Source organism: Neophocaena asiaeorientalis, unplaced genomic scaffold (assembly GCF_003031525.2).
Source record: "Neophocaena asiaeorientalis asiaeorientalis breed wild unplaced genomic scaffold, Neophocaena_asiaeorientalis_V1.1 scaffold1, whole genome shotgun sequence".
Lineage (NCBI taxonomy): Eukaryota > Metazoa > Chordata > Mammalia > Artiodactyla > Phocoenidae > Neophocaena > Neophocaena asiaeorientalis.
The window spans coordinates 4,220,948-4,237,936 of record NW_020171981.1 but is presented as its reverse complement, the minus strand read 5'-3'; the positions used below and the strand labels follow the sequence as shown (position 1 = coordinate 4,237,936).

At 55.0% G+C, this 16,989-nt stretch overlaps 3 protein-coding genes across 6 annotated transcripts in view; all 3 read left to right on the top strand.

The window, feature by feature from the left end:
• Positions 1-620: 620 nt before the first annotated feature.
• On the top strand, positions 621-4,083 carry HOXB7 (homeobox B7). The gene is made up of 2 exons (XM_024746244.1): positions 621-1,119; positions 3,242-4,083. The coding sequence occupies exons 1-2, from the start codon at positions 720-722 to the stop codon at positions 3,493-3,495; spliced, it is 654 nt and encodes a 217-aa protein (XP_024602012.1). The 5' UTR covers positions 621-719; the 3' UTR covers positions 3,496-4,083.
• A 2,592-nt stretch (positions 4,084-6,675) lies between these two features.
• On the top strand, positions 6,676-15,378 carry HOXB6 (homeobox B6). Of its 4 annotated transcripts, none has more exons than XM_024742481.1 (3): positions 6,676-6,873; positions 12,972-13,464; positions 14,489-15,378. In XM_024742481.1, the coding sequence occupies exons 1-3, from the start codon at positions 6,682-6,684 to the stop codon at positions 14,746-14,748; spliced, it is 945 nt and encodes a 314-aa protein (XP_024598249.1). In that variant the 5' UTR covers positions 6,676-6,681; the 3' UTR covers positions 14,749-15,378. The 4 variants fall into 4 exon arrangements, with proteins under 4 accessions (XP_024598249.1, XP_024598262.1, XP_024598270.1 ...); XM_024742494.1 differs by having other exon boundaries at positions 6,791-6,873; positions 12,940-13,464; XM_024742502.1 differs by having other exon boundaries at positions 6,804-6,873; positions 12,957-13,464.
• Positions 6,817-16,989, top strand: part of HOXB3 (homeobox B3) — a 52,834-nt gene continuing 42,661 nt past the window's right edge. The window contains exon 1 of the mRNA XM_024744433.1: positions 6,817-6,873. The gene's annotated coding sequence lies outside the window, so the exon portion shown is untranslated. The remainder of the gene's footprint in view (positions 6,874-16,989) is intronic.

The following is a 16,989-nucleotide window of genomic DNA, read 5'->3' as shown; positions in this document are numbered from 1 at the left end:
TAATTTTCAAACCTTTTTTTTTTATTTCTTAGCCACCAGAAACCGCAGCATCCAACGCCCGCAGGCTGGATTCCGCGCCTCTGGGAGCAACCAGGAAACCTCACTCCGTCCCTGCCCGTCTGGGGCAGAGAGAGAGAGCGAGCCTTGAGGCCAGGCTCACCTCGGGAGAAACGGACCAATTCCGGACTAAGTTCCCTCAAAGGCCCAGACAGGCTGAAGTGGTCCGGATTAATAAAGACCTGGCCTGCCCCCACCCACCCACTCACCCGGTTGTATGCAATCCCTGCGTTTGTTTCTGGCTGGGTAACGGGCTGGGGAGGAGGGGGTGACAACAAGGATCGCTCCCGGAGGTTATTTATTTTCCCTTCCACTCAATCCCTTCTTCCCCAAATCTCGCCTGCAAGCTTCCTCCAGCCCACGGGGGTCGACAGCGGCCCTTGAGCCCCCAGCCCTAATCCACAGGGCCTGGTTTTCTCATTCATTATTGATCATATTTTATAAATCCAACGCCACACAATTTTTTCCACATTACCGGGAGCCGTGGGGAGGCTGCCCGGCTATTGGCAGAGGGGACGTCACGTGGGCGGGGGTCACGTGGTGCAGAGAGGAAAAAGGGGGTCCTTTTTGGTGTAAATCTGGACTCTAATTCTGTAATATATCAAGGAATCTCGTAAAACCGACACTAAAACGTCCCTGCCTACAAATCATCCGGCCAAATTATGAGTTCATTGTATTATGCGAATGCTTTATTTTCTAAATATCCAGCCGCAAGTTCGGTTTTCGCTACCGGAGCCTTCCCCGAACAAACTTCTTGTGCGTTTGCTTCCAACCCCCAGCGCCCGGGCTATGGAGCGGGTTCGGGCGCTTCCTTCGCCGCCTCGATGCAGGGCTTGTACCCCGGCGGGGGGGGCATGGCGGGCCAGAGTGCAGCCGGCGTCTACGCGGCCGGCTACGGGCTCGAGCCGAGTTCCTTCAACATGCACTGCGCACCCTTTGAGCAGAGCCTCTCCGGGGTGTGTCCCGGCGACTCTGCCAAGGCGGCGGGCGCCAAGGAGCAGAGGGACTCGGACTTGGCGGCCGAGAGTAACTTCCGGATCTACCCTTGGATGCGAAGCTCAGGTAACGCCGCGCACCGAGCAGTCCCGAGCGGTCCCGAGCCGCAGTGGCCCGGGCACATTCCCCGGAAGGCGCCCCCTTCCCGGCCAAGTGCCCCTCTCCTTGTCCAGAGTGCTCCTGGTAGGAGGTCGGCCCTGGGGACGAGGCCCCCCACCCCGAGCTGCGACCCGGCGCGCCGCCCCCATTCCCGTTTTTGCTTGGTGCTCTCAGGCTCGCTCGCTGCCTCCCTAGCGGATCCCTCTCCGCCGACGCCGCGGCGCTCTGAGCCCCCAGCCCACTCCCCCCACCCTTCCTCCCGGCCTTTTAGCTTTAAATATTTATCAGCCGCGCCGGCACGGGCTGGAGAGGAGGCCGTTTGTCTTGCGGAGGAAGACTGGGGTTTGCAGAGAATAGCCATTAGGATCTCCCCCCTCCCTTCTCCCTTCCCCAGCCGGGGATCTCAACTCTGGGTGTGTCCCCCAGCCCCAGCTTGGATAAGGTCTAGGGGAGGGGGCTGCAGCGCTGAGCAGTTCTCCCCTCCCTCTTTCTTCCCAGCCAACCCCGCTCCCCCATTATTCCCTTCTGGACAATTAGAGGTGGGCTCTAGGGGCCTGGTGGGAGGAGGGGGTGTGAGAGGTGATGAGGATTCAGCCAGGGACACAGAGCCAGAGAGGCAGGTGGAGAGAGAGGGGCTGAGGCCAAGAGAGAGCAGGCTCCTGACCCCCAGTAAACTTGGGAAACGGGAGGCAGGAGAACTAGAGAAACTAGAGAAAGGAGCAGAGGCCTCAGGGGAGTACAGCTGGCTTCCTCAGGTGCCCTTCCTAGCACCCCTGGAGAACTGGCCAACTAGTTTGCAAGTGTCGTTCCAGAAGGGTGATGTCCTCTTGGGGGAGACACTAGGACTCCAAAAAGCCAAATCAAGAGAGAGTGCAGGCCACCGAGGAAGCTGCTGCAGGAACCCCAAGAGACCAGGGGCTCCGTGGGGTCTCCTGACAAGCCTGTCCCAGACAACCTTCATAATGTTGTCCTGGACTCAGAGGCCAATCTCAAGGTCCAGAAGACCCAAGACTTGTGGTCGGAAGCTCCCAATCCAGCCAGGGTTGAGGGCCAGGAGAGCCCAGCTCTTACATTTTCAGTATTCGTGGTCATGCTCCCCATTACCTGCTTCATAATTCAACTGGCTTTCCAGCTGATTTATTAAAGCCCCAATTTTTCTGCTCATAAACATTTCAGCTTGGCTTTTATCTGACTTGAAATTAGGGCCCCTAGCCCCTCCTCCCACTGTCTCCTTCCTAGGAGGGCTGGCACCAGCACCTCCTCCAAGCCTCCTCAGGGTTTGGGGCCTAACCTGGGAATCTCTTCCCTGCCCTTCAGCCCCCACCAGCCAGATACTGAATGTTCTACCCCAACCCAGGCTGCTGTCTCTCCTCTCCCTCTGTGCCTTCCTGGAGGCCCAAAGATTGCTTTGGAGGGCTGGGTTGTCTGGGCAGGTGGGCAGGCAGGACAGCCTGGCCCTGTCTGAACCTCAGCCACTCACTGGAAAATAGTCATCAGAAGGCAGTTGCTCTCCAACTGACTCCACGCTCCAAGGAAGTCTGCAAATTCTCACCTCCTCCTCATTCCACAACAGGCTGGGGGCGGGGGAAGACTGGACCTGTGAGGCTCTTTGTCTCCTTTTCTTTTTGGGAAAAGCCCTCAGGCCAGGCCTAGAGTCCCACTCCGGGGTCACTTGCATGGTTTGTGTTGTCCTGTACCCCCACAGACCATCAGAGTCAGCATGCAAAAGGGGAGACTTGGGGTCCCTGGTCCCAGAGGATTAACTGCCTTTCATCCCACATACACACCCCTTTAGGCACAGGGCCTTCAAAAGCCAGCAGGTTAGACCTTGTGTTCAGAAGCCCTAGACTAGAAGACTTCCTGGGTGGAAGATGGGAGTGTTTGCCTTGGGAGGCCTGTAGAAAGGTCTGCACGTTGAGGAAAGATGGCAGGCATAGGCTGGGGTATGGATAGTGACAATTTGATGTAATGGGAAATAAGCTCTTCCAACCACCGATGCCAAACTGCATACAGGGTCCAAGAGGGAGGGGAGCACTCTCATGGCTCGTTCCTCACTCACTGATTTTTCTCCTGCAAATAACCTGCGCAGGGACCGACCGCAAGCGAGGTCGCCAGACCTATACCCGCTATCAGACCCTGGAGCTGGAGAAGGAGTTTCACTACAATCGCTACCTGACGCGGCGGCGGCGCATCGAGATCGCGCACGCGCTCTGCCTCACCGAAAGACAGATCAAGATCTGGTTCCAGAACCGCCGCATGAAGTGGAAGAAAGAGAACAAGACAGCGGGCCCCGGGGCCACCAGGCAGGACAAGGCCGAGGCGGAGGAGGACGAAGAAGAGTGAGGGACAGAGAAAGGGCAGAGGAAGAGAGACGAAAAAGGGAAAGAGAGAGAGAGAAACCCAGCTCTGGGAACTGAACCAGGAAACTCAAGTCAAATAGGGAGGAGAAAAAAAACTATTTAAATGGAAAGCAGTTAATTTTTTTCAAGGAGAGAAGGTGAAATTTTGGTTTCTTAACACTGGAAAAAAAATACTACCTATAGGAAAGTCCATCAGGTTTTGTACAGTATGGGAAGGACATCATCTACCTGTTCTGTAGCTTTCTGGAATTTGCCTCCCCTTTTCTATGTTGCTAATTGTTAAGGTCTTTGGTAAAATCTTGCTGTTTTGTAAGCCCCATCTTTGACGCTGTCTGTGTGGTCTGTGGGTCTGGAATAACATGTGTGGTTCCCCGGCTTCCTGAGCAACCCCCCCTTCCCAGTAGTGGCACTGAAGGGGCCTTAGGGAGCCCTAAGGACCCACCAACTAGCTCAAGTGTCCCCTCTGTGCACCTGGCCTGCCCGCTGCTCCTTGCTCCCACCAGCCCCTGTGATTCTCTTTGCATTCTATGTGTATCTGAAGGATGGAGAAATAAAAGCAATTAAAAATAAACAGATCCCCTGTTTTCTGTGTCTCCCTAAGGCTGGGAGGGGGTGAGGGATAGTCATGCATCCCAGCGCCCCTTTGCTCCAACTTCTGCTGCTGGCCCATTTCTTTCTGTGCTGGGGCCTCCTCTTTTTTCTTGTGCCCCTTGCTCTGGGGGCTGCCAACTAGTGAACCTCGGATACCACACACACACATTCCCTTTACATTTTTTTACACATATTGACACGCAGATGCACCCAACCACACCTATTTACAGGCTGACACCGCACATAAATAAATATATACATTGTCACACACAGTCACAAACATCCATATTCATATGTTCACAAATAAACATACAGGCATTCACACATCCCAAACCCTGCCCAGAACACATAGCATTCACATTCACTCACACGAGTAAACCCACATTCATACTCACAGACATATTTATACATACCAGGGTACACTCACACATTGGCTCATAAAACACACAGATTCACATTTGCCCCCAAGTAAACACGTCCTTGAGTCCACATGCCCAGTCGCACACATTCACGAAACAAAACAAAAAACAAACCCCCCACGGTTCCACAAACTCTTCCTCATTCAGGCCTTCACACCAGGCTGTGGCTCGGCGCCGCCGAGGCACAAATATGGAGCTGAAATCTGAAGTGCTAGGCCTCAAGCGAAGAAGGAGCGGAAGGAAAGGGAAGGTGACCACCCAAATCCACTCCCCCTTCTCGCGCCGGCGGGCGGGCAGCGTTGGGCAGAGGCCAGACCGGCGAGCAAAAATCTCCCGGCCGCCCAATCAGGCCTCCAACGTCAAGATGCTCCTGGCTTTCCGCTCGGTCAGCAAACATTTTCCGCAAGAGCTATTCGGTTATTGTATTGAAATTTATTTTACTTTCATTTATTTTAATTTATCTTATTCTAAATTGACCCAGCGACCCAAGTAAAACTTGAAATTGGGGGAAGAAAATGAGCGCCGATAGCGAGAAGCTGAGCGGTGCGAACTACCCGGCGGCTGTGGCCGCATCCCTGCTGCTCTGAGCCCGGCCGCCCGCCTTCCGCGGGCTGCCTCTGAGCCTTTCTGCCCGCTGTCCGCTGTGCTGGCAACCTGGAATCTTCTCCGGAGTACAGAGAAAGAGAAAAAAGAAAAACATTTGTGTGCGTGGGAGGTTATTTCCTTTCCTGCATTTGGGCGCTGGTAGCTCAATTCAAAATTCGGGCATATTTCAGGGGACCTGGGAAACCTGGGGTGAATCTGGGTTGTTGTTTGTCTCCAAAACACCCCCTTGATTGAGGGATAAATACCCAGAGGACGGTGCCTACGTAGCTAGACCTGCGGAGTTGATTTTTAGTGTCTATTCGATTATAAACCCTGAATTATTTAAATTTAAAGATCGGGCATCGGGACAGAGAAGGGGAAGAGGGTTGGAAGGAAGCGTGTTTTAGGAGAATCTGTTTAATCTGAATTTGTAAGTAAAAGGCTCCTAAACCTTCAGTTCCCTCATTAATGATCGCAGACCCGCCCCCCGCAGAGCACAGGGAGTTGTCCCTGGGAACCTGGGCGTGTGGGCATTTGGGTGGGAGAGTCAAGGGTCCGGCTTTACCCTCCTCCAATTTCTGGGGTGCAGAGGCAAGCATCCAGTGGCTAGAGTGTCCGCCTTGGCCCCCATTAGCCTCTTTGGGGCAAAAAGTAGGCCCTAGGAGATCTAGGGCCCCACACCGGCAGTGCTACAAGCTTCACAGGTGGGGTTCCCGCCATTTATAGTGCTCGGAGTGAGGGGGGCATTCAGAGGTGGGAAAGGGGGCACTGAAGCTTTCATTTTGCCCTGATGCAAGTGGCAACTCTGGACACTAGCTGCTGCTCCTAACTCACCCCCAGATTGCCTTAGAATGGTCCCTGTGTGGAGGTTTTGGGGTGAATTTTTACTAGAAGAGGGGACAGAACTCCTGTGAGAATAGGGAGGTTCCAAAAAGAACCCCCCTCCCAGCTGGATGCTTGTGTCTCCTCCGCCTGATTGCCCACACCCCAAATCGCACCCTTTCTCAGATTGGGGTTTCCCCAAAAATCGAGAAGGAGAAGAAAAGAAGATGGCGACTGAGAAAAGCGTTGCTGGTGGAGCAGCCATGAAGAAATGCAATAAATTCCTTGTTGTTTTATGAAAATTTACAACTTTGTGATAGAAGTTTATGAGTGGTTGAATCCAGCGATTGGCCAGCGCCGGTCATGTGGCCGGGCAATCGTGAACATGAACTTTTTATCATTTCCCTGGTGGTTATAATGCAGCATTCTTTTGGACACCACACCTAGGTCGGAGCACTGTCGTCCTTCAGGGCTCCAGCCTCTTGATATTTTTATACTTCAGTATCAGCTCGATAAAGCAAAAGAGAGAGAGGAAAAGCGAGGGGGAGAGGAAAAGAGAGAGAGAGGAGACAGAGAGAGAAGGCGAAGGAGGGGTGGGAATTACACAAAAGAGAAAACCAAAAATAATTTTAATTTCTAAGTTAATTTGCTTGCTGATCTGGGATTTTAGTCATCATGGAGGGTAAATGGACAATTTGCCCAGGACTGCAGCCTGATACCATTTTTCAAAGCCAGAACTTACTCCATTTTCTATGCAAATATCAGAAAAGCGAACACCCTCTCTTCCCAAGTCAGAGAAGGGGAAGCAACGGCTCTCAGGTTGGGACAATATTATCTGGAAGATGAAGAAGAAACCGAACGCTCTCTCTCTCTCTCTTTTTTTTTTTCTTTCCTTTCTCTCCACCCCCTTCAATCGGAGGAAAGAAATCCCAAGGTCTGCAAAGGTAAGAGAAATTCTACAATTTCTTCTTATTCTTTTGCATCGATTTTTACAGGGCGTGGGGCTTGGGTTTGTCTCTCTCTTCCCCCCGGCCAAGACGGGGCTGAACCCCACCTCTGGGCGCTTCAGGGAGAAGCTTCTCAGGACATTCGGTGGCCGAGAGAGGGGTGGATGCTCCCCGGAGGGGGAGCAGGGCAGGGAGACGGGAGGAGGAACCGAAAGGGGCCATGGAGGCGAGCTCTAAGTCGCCTTTTTAAGCTGGGAGGAGAGGTTTAAGCGAGGGGGCTGCAAAAGAGAGGATGGGGATGTCTGGGCTTCGGGACGCCGGCAGAAGCCGGTTGCGACGGCCTCTGTGGGTTTGCGCCCCCTCCCCCTCCACCATCCTTCCCTTGTTCCGGTCTCCCCCAATTGCCCCCGCGCAGTTCTCTTGCCCGGTGCGGGTATCGGGTATCCGTGGTTTCCCGGCAGCACTGGCACAAGGGGCGGTGGCGCTGAGGGACGTCCTGGTCTCTGGAGGGCCTGGAATCTCCGCAGAGGCCAGCGAGGGCGAGGAGGCGTCTAGAGAGACACAGAGAGAACAATCACAGAGAAATACTCATTATCTCCCTTCGGAGATATTTCTGAAATTAAAGGGCTGTGGGTGGAGGCACCCAAATCGAGGGAGACCTCCCAGGAAGCATGCCTGAAAATGCCCAGGTCGTTCGCCACTCCCGCAGGAGGGAGCCTCTCTCTGCAGGGAGACAATTTTGTGGTTTTTAACGCGGTAGGTTACAGCGTGTTGATTTCTGTGCAATATTGGTTCTATTACTTGTGTTTTATTGGTATGGATTTCGGTGGAGGAGAAAATTGCCGTGTGTGTCTTGATGTGGAAACATTTCAAACTTTCCTAGATCCAAATGTGGTGATTGTGAAGAAGCTTTTTAACACGTTGTTTTAGGCATGTAAACAAAAGAGAAAAACAAAAACAAAAAAAGAGAAGAATAAAATTAAAAGAAAATCCCATTAGGGGACCTGATGGTGTCCGGACCAGAAAGCTGCCTGGCACTGAGCTCAGACAGCTAATCCTGTGCCTCCGGCGCCTGATTTCATTCCCCAGCCAGGCCTCCGGGGGCGGGGGTAGGGGGGAGAAGAACCGTAGGGCGGGAGGCCGAGATTCCTAAAGCAGCTGGTGGGGTTGAAAAAGGCACAAGTCGCTAGGTGAGGACTTAAAAATAGAGAGGGCTTCTGGGGAAGCTGCCAGACGACAGATAAGGGACTTAGGGCGCGGAGGGCAGGAGAGACTGTGATTTAGTTTGGTTTGCAGGAATAGGTGATTGCTTTCCTCTTTTTAAAGAGCAGATGCAGAGCATTCAGCCTCGGGCCTCTGGTTGCCCAGGGATTTGGGGTCTGGGTGTGTGTAGGGGGATATTGACCCTCTCAATCCTGAGCTGAGAAGAGAGAAGCGGCCACTTGTGGCGCTGGAGGGGGGCCCCTGGAGGCACAGGTAGATGCCCTCGAAGCAGGCCCGGCATGGGTGCCTGAAGGGACTCCTCGGCTGCGTAGCGAGAGAAGGTCTCGGCCAGCACCCACGGCACTAAGAGTCTATTCTCAAAGGAAAAATTCCCCAAACCCACCCAGACTAAAGGTCTTTTTCTCCTGTAGTCTTGGCGGGGTATAAATCATCCCTCAGACAGTTTACTCTGACCCAAATTATGCGGTTTGCTGCCATCTACCGTCCGTTTGGAGACATGCGGCTTCGGCGCCGAATGCCCCGCGACACTGCCTGAACCGTGCCCGACGACTGGAGCCCCCGCCCCTCTGGTTCGTACCTGGCGGCTGGCTGAGGGAAGCTACTTTTTCTAGGGCATATTTAAAAAGGACTAATACTTCATCCCGCCCGCGGGCAGGTGGCCCTGAATCAAAGGATTGGGGGATCAGAGTCGAGAGCCCTCTCCCCGCTATCCCCCTCCAAGCTCAAGAGGGGATCACCAGGGCCGCTAGGGAGATCCGAGGCCAAGGCTGTTCAAGGTTTATTTGGTTTTCTTTTCGGCTAAGGGAGGGGTCCCGCAGGGGAGGCGCTGGCCCGGGCAGTTCCGCTCGGTTGTCAAAAGAAAAACCGAGTCTGTTTTCTCCGGGTTGGGTGGTGGGTCTTGCCAGTTTCTTGGCCATTTGAGTCTGTGGTGAAGGAATTGAGCCGAGTTTTCTGGAAACTGTTGGTGTCTTGCAAGTGAGTGCGCGTCCCCTTCCCTATTCCCGATCATGTCAAGCGAAATCGACACAAATATGCTTTGGGAAAAAACGGGGAGTGGGAGTGGGGATCAATCAGTAAGGAACCCTAACCCTTGTAATTTCCGTTCCTGCCGGACCCCTCATACCCACTTAAGCCGACTGCTTTCCCAGAAGCGGGTGGCGAGGGCGGGGGTACGCGCCGCTGCCGCCGAGTTTGAATATTGGCCCCTGTTTCACGGGTTACTGATTAGCTCGGGCTTTCAAGCCGCAGGAGGAAGCTCTGGCCGCTCCTTTCAAGGTGCTGTGGCCCCAGTTCCTGGGCGGGGGCTCCAGGAAATTGCTTGCGGTGCCAGGCAGGCCGAGGTGTTACTAGGGTCTGGCCCGGAGCTGCCGAGGTCGAGGGGCCCAGCGGTACTGGGGGCAAACGCGGGGGCTGCGGCCCGGAGTCTTTGGCGCCTCTCGAGTCTGGGCCGTGGGAGCAGCCCTTTCAGCTCTTTAGCAGGGAGTGACTTTCTGGCGGCTAGAAGGCCCGGCCCAGTGCTGGAGGCCCCGAGGGAGCGCTCTCCGAAGGTCTTGGGCCCCTCCGAGGATTTTTTCTTGTGGACAATCCGAAAGACAGATGGGGAGGGTAAGGCGGCTGGTATAGAGGATTGAAACCCTTAAGGGCTCTTAGGGTGCCCAAGGACCTGGGGAGAGGGAGCTGAGCTGCCACTGCTCCCCCCTCCATCAGAGAAGATGCCGTTCATTTGCATAATGGAAGTGTCTTTGTACTGTGCTTTGGACTGGCCAATTTTAAGGCAATGTTCTCTCTGAACAACTCTCAAAGAGTGGGAGAGGCCACACTGCTCCCTCTGGGAACAGTTGTGTTCCCCAAAACCAGAGAATCACAGAGTCTAGGGGAAGAACTGGGTTGAGATGTTTGAATTCACCCCACCCCAATCACAGTTGGGAGTGGGGTGGGGGAAGGTGCCCACAGTCCTAAGAGCTGGGGGTGGGGGGAGCTTTGCAGCTGAGAGGAAGTGGGAAGCCTGGACAATGTCTCAATCCCCTCCCCTCCACACACCTACTGGCAAATATCCTCCCTGAGATTACCGGTGCAGGAGAATTTTACTCCAGAGCTGAACACAACTTAGACTTTTCCCTGGGAGCTGGAATGTTTGTACGTCCACAGGCCCACAGGGTCATAGCTCAGAAAATTACAATTATAAATCCTGCCTGTGGGATTTCTATGCAATCCTTCTGCTGTGTACTCCAGACTTAGTACACGTTTATATCCACCTCTCCATACACACACTTTCTCGTTGAGCAGGGGGAGACACCCCAGACCTGCCGATGGCTGTGCCCACTGTGTATTTACATATTCCCCCTTGGAGACAGACAGACGGCAGTGGACGGAACCACAGACAGATTCACAGAGATCTGGCTCCAGAAGCCAGGCGGCCTCTGGCCCGGCCCTGCCTGCCTGCTCTTTCTCCCAAACAAACGGATCAGACGAATAAACGCTCATAAATACCTCTGGGCTTAGATAAGAGCGATGAGGCGCTATTTCCTTTCATGCCGGACTCCAGGCGCCCAGGCTCTGCCTTTGCGGCTCCATCTCACGACAGGCAACCTGCAGAGGTGAGGTTAATTTGGGGCTATGACTCTAAGGATAAGGTGATTATTCTCGTGTTTCTATCACAGGGGAAGACTTCCTCCCTCACCAAATCTTATGTTATCCAGGCTTCATGGAAAAGCCCACACCATCCAGTCCTAGTATGAGGATATTGTGGCCAGAGATGAGGCACAGAGGGCTGAGGCCGAAGGCCCCGCCTCAGTAACAAGGAGGAGGGAGGTACACAAGGCACTCCCCCCCACCCTGCTCCTCCAGCCCAAATGTTCCCCATTCCTCTCCAGGAGTGGGCCTAACCACAGCTGGACTAGAGCACTTATGAATCTCCATCATTAGGAGGCTTGAGTTTATTTTCTTAAATCTTGACAAAACCCCCCAAAGAGTTGGGCTAGGAAGTGGTTGATGGGACAACTGGGAATAGCCACTTAGCCATGAAGTTGCAGCCCAGAAGTTGTCCTGAGTTCAGGGAGCCTTGGAGGCCACTTTGCAAGCAACCAAGTTCCCACCCTTGGTCACCAACTTCAGCCCTTTACCTCTTTTCCTAACGTCTTGTGCCATCTTCAGTGGGCAGAACTGTCCCATAAAAAGGAGTCCAAAGAACAAGTCAGAGAAGGGTCAGCGCGGCCCCTTCATCATCAGGTTTTGTCTCCCACCCTGGCCCATTCCTGGCCCCAGGTCCAAAGGTTGTCACCCTTTATGCCTAGCCTCCACGTGCACATTAGAATGTTGAAAATACACCATGGCTGAGTCTTCCAGCCTGCCTCCAACGCTCATTTTCCTTAGATGAGAGAGAGAGAGAGAGAGAGAGAGAGAGAGAGAGAGAGAGAGTCAGAGATGTACACACTCTCTCACACCAAAGCTTGTAGGCAGCAAGCTGGTGATACAGACATGAGACGTGGTAAGGATTATAGAGATGCTGAGAGACAGACAGAAGGGTAGTGAGCATCTGGAGAGGGGATACGGAATGATAGTTGTAAGCTGCCTGCTGCAACCCCAGGAGGACCCAATCCCCCTCTCTCCTTATAAAACTAAACAAGAACCAAGTCTTGAGAAAGAATTAATTTTAAAGAGAACTGCCAGCTTCTGGAGAGACCTGGAAAAGGAGCAAGGGCTCCTCTCTTCCCAGTGGTCTCTGATTGTCTCCAATATCAGGAGGGTTTGAGGACCCAGAACTGGAGGAGGGAACAATTTCTTCCCTGAACCCAGACTTACTGAAACACCTTTGATTCTTGAGAATCTATAGCCCAGTATATTCTAATGTCTTTTGGGGTAGGAGGTGGGGTGGAGGGAGGGTTGCAGGCAGGATAGGGATCAGACAACCTAGGTTGGAGGATGCCTTTCACCCCTCCTCTCCCTATCCCCCTCTTCCCCGTGCCCCTTCCTGTGCCAAGAGCAAGCAGTACATACTAGAACCAGGCAAGATGTCTTGGGCAGCGGCAGCGGTAGCCTTCCCAGAAGCTCCTAGCCTAGCTGCACAACCAGAGGGAGAAGCTTAGCCTCAGACCCTGCTCCCATTTCCCAGCCTTCTGGGTCCTCTGGGCAGCAGGCTCTGGCCTGTCTCTCAGACCATAAGAGTTGCAGAGAAGCAGGAATAATAAACCCAGGCTTGGAGGAGATGGAGTAGATCTGAGAAACAGGAAAAACGTTTTTCAAACCCTGGGAAGGAGAGGGTTTCTTCTTTGCTTCTCGCTTTCTGAAAACAATGCTGATCAGTGGAGAACTCTTCTCCCCTTCTACCAGTACAAACCCCGAGAAACCAGCCTTCTCCTTTAGTTCTCTTCTAAGGAGATTGAGATTCAAGATTCAGAGACATTTACCCACCTTCCCTGAGGGGAATAACCCCTGCCTTGCCTAACCCCAAGCAAATCAGGGGTTAACTTCTCTGAAAACACAATTAACTTTTTCTTATTCTGCGTGGGGAGGGGAGGGATATATTTATTTGATCACTGGGGGATGGGGTGGTATCAATCCAAGTGCTCCCTCCTCCCTCAAAGGCACAGACGCCTCTTTCGCAGACCCTACGTAGGTGGAACAGGACGGGTTGTGCTGTTGGGGAGAGAGAGAGAGAAAGCAGAAGGAGAAGAAGGAGGGGGGAAAAAAAGGTTGATAGGTTTGTGCGCGGGTCCCTAGCGCGGGCTGCGCTCCTCCTGGGTGCTATTTGACAATTCCTGCCTCTGCCATTGGTCAGTGTTGGATCAGATGGTTGTATTTCCTTCTGGCCCTCACTGGCACCTCGCCATCCCCCCTCAGCTAAAACCCAATCTCAGATATACTACTAATAGGCGCGGCGCTCGGACTATAAAACACGACAAATCATAAACCCGGCGGAGCAGCAGCGGCCGCGCGCGCCTCCCCTCCCAATGAGTTCCTATTTCGTGAACTCCACCTTCCCCGTCACTCTGGCCAGCGGGCAGGAGTCCTTCCTGGGCCAGCTCCCGCTCTACTCGTCGGGCTATGCGGACCCGCTGAGGCACTACCCCACGCCCTACGGGCCCGGGCCCGGCCAGGACAAGGGCTTTGCAGCTTCCTCCTATTACCCACCGGCCGGCAACGGCTACGGCCGGGCGGCGCCCTGCGACTACGGGCCGACGCCGCCCTTCTACCGCGAGAAGGAGTCGGCCTGCGCGCTTTCGGGTGCCGACGAGCCGCCCCCGTTCCACCCGGAGCCGCGGAAGTCCGACTGCGCGCAGGACAAGAGCGTGTTCGGCGAGGCGGAGGAGCAGAAGTGCTCCACCCCAGTCTACCCCTGGATGCAGCGGATGAATTCATGCAACAGTGAGTGAGGCTTGCTGCGGCCGCCGCGACCCCCACGGGCCCCCCTCCCGGAGCCAGAGCTAGAGAGCACCCCCTTCTCCTCCAGAGAGAGCGTCTCGGGTCGGAGCTCAGGAAGATTGGGCGCCTGCATCGGTCTCCCGCGCTGCCCTCCCGCCCTCAGGAGTTGCAAAGTTTGCAAAGTCCCAGATGCACTCCGAGTCAGGGGGAATGAGTGGGTTCTCCCGGAGCGCCAGGCCGCAGCCGGGATTCTGGGTCAGGGAGGCGGGCAGGGGCCGCAGTCACTGGCTGGGCTCTCCCTATCGCCCCCATCTCTGGTCCGATCCCCCCACCCCAAGACTGTTCATTAAAAACGGAGTGCGTCATGGGAAGAGGGGCGGCGTGACGCTGGCGAGGGAGGGTTGAGTCTGTCCCGGACTGGTTTTCCCTGGGGGTCGGGGGCTGGGGAAAGATGAGGCACCAGGAAAGGGGTGGTAGTCAGAGGAGGGAGGGAGAATAAGGAGAAGAAAGAGAGGGAGCAGGCGGAGGGGAACAGAAGGAGAAGCAGGCGCCGGGATCTCAGGTTGGATTATTTGTCGGCCTTAAATCCCAAATTGATGTCCATTAAAGGGACACGAAAGTGAGGAGCCCTTAATGCCAACTACGGATCGATCTACGTCATTACGGATTAAGGGCCGGAATCTATCACAGGATGGTGGGGGAGCCAGATGGATGGAAAGAAAAGATGCGGCTAGGAAGAGACATACCTGGCCAGTGCTTTCCCAGCCCCTCCCCCTAGGCTCAGGTGGGATTTAAAACTGCTCCTCCCATCCCCCCACCAAGAATCTAGACAGAAGGCATAAGCTTAGGAGACCTGGAGGGAATCTGGAGGGGGCGCTGGAGGAGTGAGGAAGGAAGGGGGGCAGGGAAACAGGGAGAGTGGAGGGCGTCCCGGGACAGGCTAGAGTCCCCGTTCGAGGGTCGAGTGGGGGAGGGGGGCTCTGGCCCTGGTGACCCCAGGCCTCAGCATCTCTTCTCTGCGTAACAGGTTCCTCCTTTGGGCCCAGTGGCCGGCGAGGCCGCCAGACCTACACGCGCTACCAGACGCTGGAGCTGGAGAAGGAGTTTCACTACAATCGCTACCTGACGCGGCGGCGGCGCATCGAGATAGCGCACGCCCTGTGCCTGACGGAAAGGCAGATCAAGATCTGGTTCCAGAACCGACGCATGAAGTGGAAAAAGGAGAGCAAACTGCTCAGCGCGTCTCAGCTCAGTGCCGAGGAGGAAGAAGAAAAACCAGCCGAATGAAGGCGCTGGAACGGGGCGGGGGGACGCGAAGGGAGAGGCCTTCGGGGAGCCGAGGGCATCGGAGAGCCCCGAGAAGGCTCTGCGGGCGGGGGAGCCTGGGGACCTGCTCTCCAGCGCGCGACAGGCGGGGCCACTGCTCTCCTGGATGCCCCCGCCCGCAAAGCTCTCGCTGGGCGCTGGGAGGCCGCGCTGCCTGAGCCCAGCCAGCACCCCAGCGCCCCCTCCATCCCCGTGAAACCTCCTCAGCCCAAAGAGGCTCCCCCGTGAGAACTGAGGACCGGACTCACTTGATGTTTCCTGGAAGCAGAGCAAAATGCTCTTGTCCGTGTCGCGTCTCATTTCGTCCATGTCCCCCGTGCACGGTTCAATGGTAGATTCGCAGTCCCCTCAGCGGGGGCCTCGAAGACTCCCTGACCCCAGACCTCTCTCCCAGCCCCTCCCCAAAGCCACTGGAAGGAGCACATACTACCTAGAAGTAAGAAGAGGAGCCTCAGAAGAAAAAGTTCTATTTTATTAATTTTCTATGTGTTGTGTTTGTAGTCTTCTCTTAGCTCTGGACGTGAAATACTTCGGTAATAATATTAATATTATTAATAATGATAATAATAATAATAAAGACGTAAAACCTCACTGCTGGGTCACCTCTGCTCCTCCCCTGCCACTCCCCTACCCCCACCGCCACCCCTGCGTCCCCGCGCCGGAAACTCCGCAGCGAAGGCAGGAGCCCTGGTCGGCCCCAGAGGGCTCGGAAGTTACAGTTGCGATAAAGGCTGCAGCGGTTCGGCCCAGGCTCCAGCGCCTCGCCTCGCCGGTGCTGAGGCTCACAACGGCTTCTCCTGGTGCGGAATTGGGGGACGGAGAAGGGCCGTTTCCCTCTTAGTCTCTAGCATTTCCTCGTTTGTCCGTGGCACGAGGGACGCCACCAAGGCCCTCCAGCCGGGAGCTCTTGCAGAGACTGAGCCAGGCGGGTCTCAGTGCCTCAAGCAGCGCTGTTCTGTCCACAGGATCGTCAAGGCCCGTGGTCTTTGGCCTGCCCACACGGCCTGGTCTCCGCCGGCCTTGGCCCTCGGCTCCTGGCCTAAATTGGGGCCACCGGATATCTATCTCTTTGCCCTCAGCTGAAGGCTCCCGGCACCCCTTCCTGCCTCAAGTAGTAGCTCAGCGACAAGTAGGGGAATGTGAAGCCGCCGGCAGGCGCCGGGCGAAGGGCAAGACTTTCCCCCTGCTCTTTGGAGACCTGAGGGCAGGAGGCCAGGTGATGGGGCAGTTCGGTCTCATCCCATCAACAAAAACCGACCCATTCTCTCCCCACCCCCACCCTCACCCTCACCCTCACCCAGGCGGCAAGCTGCGGAGACTGTTTTCCTTTCTTCCTCCTCCCTCTCTCTCCCTTTTTTATTTTTAAAGAAAATAGCCGCCTGGCAGAAGGGGCCCAGCTGTGGCGGTCTTTGGCCGCCCAGCGCGCTCAGCAAGGGGCCGCGGGTCCTCGGGACCCTTTTCCGGGGAAGGAGTGGGCCGCTGGGCAAAGTCTGAAACTACCCAGACGCCAGCAAGGGGTCTCAAGTGGGGCATCCCAAGGCAATAGCGGGCATCTGGTGAGAAGGCGAAAGGATTCTGCCTTGGTCCCAAACTCTCAGGACCATGTTTACACCCAAACCCCAGCTCCGACGCGGTCGTCTCCACCGTTTTTCTCGCAACTAGGCCACTTAGCCCCAGCCGGCCTCTTCCTTTGGGGTCTCTGTCTTGCTCTGCCCTTCTTCCGTCCTGGGCTAAGGATGAGGAAGAGGTCAGAAAGAGGATTTCAAACTTCTAAGGGAACAAGGAGAAGCGAAGGCTTCTCCTTCGAACCCTCAGCTTAGCCTCACCGGCTCGGCTTGGATGCTGTGGATGGGCCACTGCATCCCGGTCAGGAAGCAGGCCAGGCTGAGCTCACAGGGGAAACCCTTTGCAATCATTGTTTTTCACACACATCTTCCAACCTCTCCCCCATTTCCGTCCCCAACTCGGAGACTTGCAAAGCCCGAGTAAGGGAAGAGCAACTCAATCTTTGGTCATCTTATCCAGAGTTGTTATAGTAATTATAATAATAATAATAAAAACGACAGGGAGAAGGACCGATGGACAGACGAACTCCACTCCCGAGAAAGTGGGTAAAGCCTCGATCGGGTTTCTCCTCTAAAAGATTCAACCTTGTGGGTAAGCCTAGGCCGGGTTTCTTTCGAGCCCCGCGGTTGCACGGCG